Source organism: Ovis canadensis, chromosome 19, assembly GCF_042477335.2.
Source record: "Ovis canadensis isolate MfBH-ARS-UI-01 breed Bighorn chromosome 19, ARS-UI_OviCan_v2, whole genome shotgun sequence".
NCBI classification, from domain to species: Eukaryota; Metazoa; Chordata; class Mammalia; order Artiodactyla; family Bovidae; genus Ovis; species Ovis canadensis.
In genome coordinates, this window is record NC_091263.1 from 71,188,991 (window position 1) to 71,194,990 (window position 6,000).

At 49.5% G+C, this 6,000-nt stretch overlaps 1 protein-coding gene across 15 annotated transcripts in view; it reads right to left on the reverse strand.

The window, feature by feature from the left end:
* TSEN2 (tRNA splicing endonuclease subunit 2) overlaps positions 1 to 4,939 on the reverse strand; it is a 55,832-nt gene extending 50,893 nt beyond the window's left edge. For 5 of the 15 annotated variants that reach the window (XR_011250735.1, XR_011250734.1, XR_011250736.1 and 2 more), the window contains exon 1: positions 3,080 to 3,457. Coding sequence is in view for 2 of the 15 variants with exons in the window: in XM_069560986.1 (XP_069417087.1) it covers positions 3,080 to 3,185 (106 nt within the window). In the remaining 13 variants the exon portion in view is untranslated. Of the gene's footprint in view, positions 1 to 145; positions 238 to 2,163; positions 2,869 to 3,079; positions 3,458 to 4,437; positions 4,611 to 4,845 lie in introns of those variants that run through there. The other 10 variants (XR_011250739.1, XR_011250738.1, XR_011250737.1 and 7 more) reach the window with 6 other exon arrangements.
* Between the last annotated feature and the right edge of the window lie 1,061 nt (positions 4,940 to 6,000).

Sequence of the window (6,000 nt, forward strand, 5' to 3'; positions counted from 1 at the left end):
AGTGTTCAGAACAAAACTATGTATACCACGTGTTAATGGGCAATTAAGAGATTCCCTCTCAAGAGCATTTAAAGTAGACTTTCACTTGCCAATTTGTCACTCAACCCAAGCAACTACAGCGGACCCCGAACCCCATGGGGTTTACCTGCATGGGTACATGTATACCCAGACTTGTTTCAATGGTGAATGCTACAGTGATACACCATCCATGGTTGGTTGAGTCCACAGATCCTTAGCCTTAGATATAAAGGAACAAGGGATATGGAGGGGGACTGAAAATTACCCTCGGAGTTTTGATGATCACAGAGGGTCAGCACCCTCACCTTCTACGTTATTCAAGCGCCAAGTGCATTGAGCATGCAACTGAACAATCGGCAACTTATTCTAAAACTTAAAATAACGTGTCGACTTTTTTGAGGCAGGATGCTGGTTTCCAGTTAGGATTTCCAGGAATAATTCATGGACTTTTATAAGCAGTTCACTTTTATAACTTAACCGCTGCTTAGTATTTGACTTGTATATATTACATTAAAAGATTTTTAAAAACAGAAAATGTTCAATGACTAACTTCACACACTTCCAATTAAATTCTCTCAAACCAGTGAAAGAGAAAAGTTCTGTTTTAATGTGCTTAGATTGCTTAGGATTCTCCCTTTCAGACTGCTGTTATACTCTTTAAGAAAGCCTAGGATGAGCTCTGACACTTGATGCAAGAACTCTGTACTTCAACCCACGTTGGCATCATAGAAGGTTCCTCTAACAAGACTCCCTGCTTTTCACAAGACCTCCAAATTTTAGAGGTCTGGCGTCACCTCTGTGCGTGTGGCCGCATGGACATCAAGGAGGATGTGCCTCTCAGTAGGCCTTCCAAATGTGCAGCGCTACCATTACGATCGTGTGATTTTAACAACCCACGTATGGTCCCTGAACTCAATGTCATCTTCAAATTGATCAGGACTAGAAAACTGTGGAAGCCACTCACACATTAAACTAAGACCTGGTGCAGCCAAATAAGGAAATAAATAATAAAAAGATTTTTAAAAACATGCTGCATCCATATAGGCTTTCCTGGTTGGTAAAGAATCCGCCTGCCAATGCAGGAGACTCGGGTTCGATCCCTCGGTCTGGAAGATCCCCTGGAGAAGGAAATGGCAACCCACTTTAGTATTTCTGCCTGGGAAATCCCATGGACAGAGGAGCTTGGCAGGCTACAGTCCATGGGGTCCCAAAGAGTCAGACATGACTTAGCAACTAAAGAACAACATATCCACGTATTGGAATATTACCAGCAATTAACAGGAATGAAGGTTAAGAGGGAATTCTCTGACTTCTCAGCAGACTTTAAGACTCTCTGCTTTCACTGCTAAGGTTCAATCCCTGGTTGAGGAACTAAGTTCCTACAAGCCATAACGTGTGGCCAAAAAAAAAAAAACCAGTTTAAAAGATTAAGAAAATTGACCTGGGGTCATATATAACAGTGGCTCTCAAGCTTGGCTGCTCTTAGAATCACCTGGGGAAATTGTGAAACTCCCAATGCCGAGGCCTAACCTACAATTACATCAAAAGGTCAGAGATGGGGTCCAGGCGATTTCAATATGCAGTCCATGGTTGCAGCCACTAGAGATAGGATGGCCTATTCAAACTTGATGCCAATAGCCATCCCACTGGAGAGAGGGGGAAAGGGGCTAGGGGCTGGCGCCGAGCGCCACGCACCTGTAAGGGGCTGTTCCTTTTGCTTTTCCAAACCTGGCTGTATGACTCCAGGGACCCACAGTATTAAGTACACTATACATTTAGTTTTCTATCAAAAGCAGGGCTTGTTCCTAATTCTTCCCTTGAGCATACAAGCTAACATCTTTTAGGTGTTCCGTAAATGTTTATTCCAAACAAAACAAAGGAAGACAAAAAGGAAGGGGGGGAGGTACCATTATTTAATTTTCCAACCCCCTGGGCCCATTTTGCCAAACCAGCTGGTTAAAGCCTCCCACTCAGAACTCACATTCTCCCTATTAAAAAAACAACAACACAAAAACACACACTTGAGGCTCCAAGTGCGTACCCTGTAGGCGAGGGGAGGCAAGGATGAAAAGGAAAAGACAATCCTGCCTCTGGGGAGCTTTCAGGTTAGAACCCGAGACTAAGACACACAAACAAAAGTTAAACCTTTGAAGACTGATGGGGGGATTGTGCGATCGAGCCTGGTACTGGGCTTCCCATGTGATGTGCGAGCCAGGCGAAAAGCTGCAGCTGCAACTAATGAGCAAAAAAAAAAAAAAAGTCAAGGGCTCAACAGACTCTCCCAACTCCGTGTCATAACCTGTCCCTTTGCCGGGCTCCTACAGCGGCGCCCAGCAACCCTACTAGCGACCAAAGAAGGCTCCCCTAGGGCACGGTCTGTTATCAGATGCACCCGCCTTACTCTGCCCGCGGCACTCTGCCCCGCGGGGTCAGTGTTTCCACAAAAAGCATAGAAAAGAGAGAGTTGCAGATACACGGAGGAGGGGAAAGGGGGCTAATATTCCGGCAGAACTAGAAGCCGGGCCCTGCGTCCCGGCCCAGTTCCGCGTGGCTGTGCGCCCGGAAGAACGTCCCAGGACCGCTTCTACTCTAGCCCCGGAGAGCGTTCTGAAAAGGCGAGGCCTCCTCCCGCGGACGAGCCGCCCCCCGCCCGCCCGCCCCCAAGGGCCACGGCCACCGCGCTCGGCGCCTCGAGCCTGCTCCCGGGGGCCCAGGGTACCCTACCTTCCTCCGCCCCCAGCGCGCGCGCGGCGTTACCCCGGCAACGCCAGCCGGGAGACGGACACCGCTGCCGTCAAGCAGCGCAGCCGCAAAGCCGGGCGACTGCGCAGCCGTGGAGCCCGCGAGAGCGCCCGCCGGGTCTTTACGTTGCGCGCCTGCGCGAGGCCTACAGGCGGGTCTCAGTGGGGTGTGACCCCCGGTGTGAGTCGCGGGCGGCGTGTCCTTTTTCCTGCGCTTCCCGAGATTGTACCGATAGCCCCTCTGCACAGGTGCTGTTCTCGTTTAATCCCCACAGCAGTCCCACAAGATCGGTTTCACAGATGAGTTCTAAGTTACTTACCCAGTGTCACGTAGCTGAGGTATTGGAGGACACGAAGCCAGGTCTTCAGGAGTTGTGGTCTTCGCCCCTGGGGAGATGGGATGCTTGAAGCGACTGCACTTGACATGACCCAAGCCCCGAGGAAGCGGGTAGGCTGAGCTCAGCCCGCAGAAGGCTGAAGCCTTCTCAACGCTTCTGTGTAAGTGAAGCATGCAGGGAACCTGTAAGGAGTTGCCCCCTCGCAGAGGGCACCGCCCAGAAGCCACGGTGGGCACCGGCTGCCCCGTTTAGCGTCCAGGACAACAGGCCTGGAGTCAGATCTGAGTTAGCATCCTCACCTCCCTCCTCACCAACTGTGTGATCTTTAGTGAGTGACAACAAGAGCCTCTTGATGAAAGTGAAAGAGCAGAGTGGAAAAGTTGGCTTAAAGCTCCACATTCAGAAAACTAAGATCATGGCATCCGGCCCCATCACTTCATGGGAAATAGATGGGTAAACAGTGGAAACAGTGACCGACTTTATTTTGGGAGGGGCTCCAAAATCACTGCAGATGGTGACTGCAGCCATGAAATTAAGATGCTTACTCCTTGGAAGGAAAGTTATGACCAACCTAGACAGCACATTAAAAAGCAGAGACATTACTTTGCCAACAAAGGTCTGTCTAGTCAAGGCTATGGTTTTTCCAGTGGTCATGTATGGATGTGAGAGTTGGACTGTGAAGAAAGCTGAGCACAGGAGAATTGATGCTTTTGAACTGTGGTGTTGGAGAAGACTCTTGAGAGCCCCTTGGACTGCAAGGACATCCAACTAAAGGAAATCAGTCCTGAATATTCATTGGAAAGACTGATGCTGAAGCTGAAACTCCAATATTTTGGCCACCTGATACGAGGAACTGACTCATTTGAAAAGACCCTGATGCTGGGAAAGATTGAACACAGGAGAAGCAGGAGACAGGATGACATGGTTGGATGGCATCACTGACTCAATGGACGTGAGTTTGAGTAAACTCCGGGAGTTGGTGATGGACAGGGAAGCCTGGTATGCTGCAGTCCATGGGGTCACAAAGAACTGGACCTTTCTGAACCACAGTTTCCTCTATTAAAAAATGGGTCATCAGGATCATGAGGGATGAGCAAAACCAAAGGTGCCTTGGGAATTATAAAAGCTTCTACCTGGTTTTAAAGGAGGCCTGGTAGGGAGTGCAGTATATACCTTCGTAAAATAAATCCCAGGGTCCCCAGCAAACATACCACACATGCTGGGCAGTGTGGAAGGCAGGTGGCAGGAAAGGGTGGCAGATAATGCCAGAGAGATTAATGAGGCTGAGTGTGACGGGCTCTGAAATCCGGACCTTCCCCAACCTCCTCTTGTCTCCAGACCTTCGCGAACACTGCGGCCTCCACCTGGAACATCCTTCTCCTGGGTCCGCAGCAGTGACCCCTGGCTGCCCTGTAGGTCTCAGCTCAGACCTCTCTTCTTCAGGACACTTCCTCTTGCTTCCCAGGCTGCCTTGGGTGACATTCCTCTGTGTTCTGGGATAGTCTGGTGCCCCCTGAAAAAAAGGAGTGAAAGTGTTAATCACTCAGTTGTGTCCGACTCTTTGTGACTCCGTGCATGGATTGTGGCCCGCCAGGCTCCTCCATTCATGGACTTCTCCAGGCAAGAACACTGGAGTGGGTTGCCATTTCCTTCTCCAGGGGCTCTTCCTGACAAAGGGATTGAACCCGGGTCTCCCACACTGTAGGCTGATTGTTTACCCACTGAGCCACCAGGGAAGACCTGCTGACCCCTGTGATGTCCCTGATTCCTGGTCCTCCTTAACTGGACTGTGAACTCCTGGCAGAAAGAGCCCCAGACATGGCACTTAGAGGGTACTGTGCCTGCAGGGGCCTTGACTGCTCAGCTGAGGAGTTCAGACTTTAGAGAACTAGGAATCAGAGTAGGTTCCTGGTTAGAACGTTGCCAAAAAGGGAGAACTTCCGCAAGATTTGCAGAATGGTGGTGCTGGCCTGGACTGGGTTGGGAAGAGACAGCTGGAGGTGTGCTGTAATACTGCACCAGAACAAGGCAATGGAGGAAATACTGGAGCTGGAAGGAGAGGGTTTTTTAAATGAAAGAGAATGCAGAGGTTGTCCGGTTCAACTTCCTTATTTACCTGGTAAGGAAAAAGGCTCAGAGTCGCCAGAGGTAACAGAGCAAGTCTGAGGGGGAGCTGAGACTAGAGCCAGGGCTGGGCAACCTCAGTGGGTGCTCTGCGCTCAAGGGCTGGGGATGTGCCCACGATGGGCTCTCAGGGGCCATGGTCTGGAGTCCTGTCCCCACACAGGGTCCTGAGAAAAGGCTAATGAACAAGGTATTCTTGCACCAAGATTTTCCTCTGGGTGGTGTGTTTGTTGATCTCTGCTCCCCCACCCCCACACACCACGCAGGATCTCAGTTCCCTGAGCAGGGACTGAACCCGGGCCACGGCAGTGAAAGTCCAGGATCCTAACCACTAGGCCACCAGGGAACTCCCAACAGTGGGTGTTTTAGACCTTTTGTTATGGTCCTTTTCAAACATACACAAAAGGAGAGAGAATAGCCTAATACCTCATCGCTTCTAGCATCTTCAACCTTTGGTATCTTGATTCTTTTATACTGTCCATAAAACACGCTTCTCTCCCACTGCTAGGGTGTTTTAAAGCATCATATAATTTCACACTTTATATTTTGATATGTGACTCTAACAGGTAAGAATTTAAATTTTATTACATCCATATCTATATAGTTGCTTCTTGCTATTCACAGTAGTTCTGTAAAGTCACATGAACATGGAGTCAGAGAATACTGAATCCCTGTTTCTAGGGGAAATACAGGCAGGTTCCCGCCAGCCTCCGGTCGCAACATTTTCATCAACCAATTGATATGCAACCTTGTTTCATGAGCGATTGTGCTTGAAAACA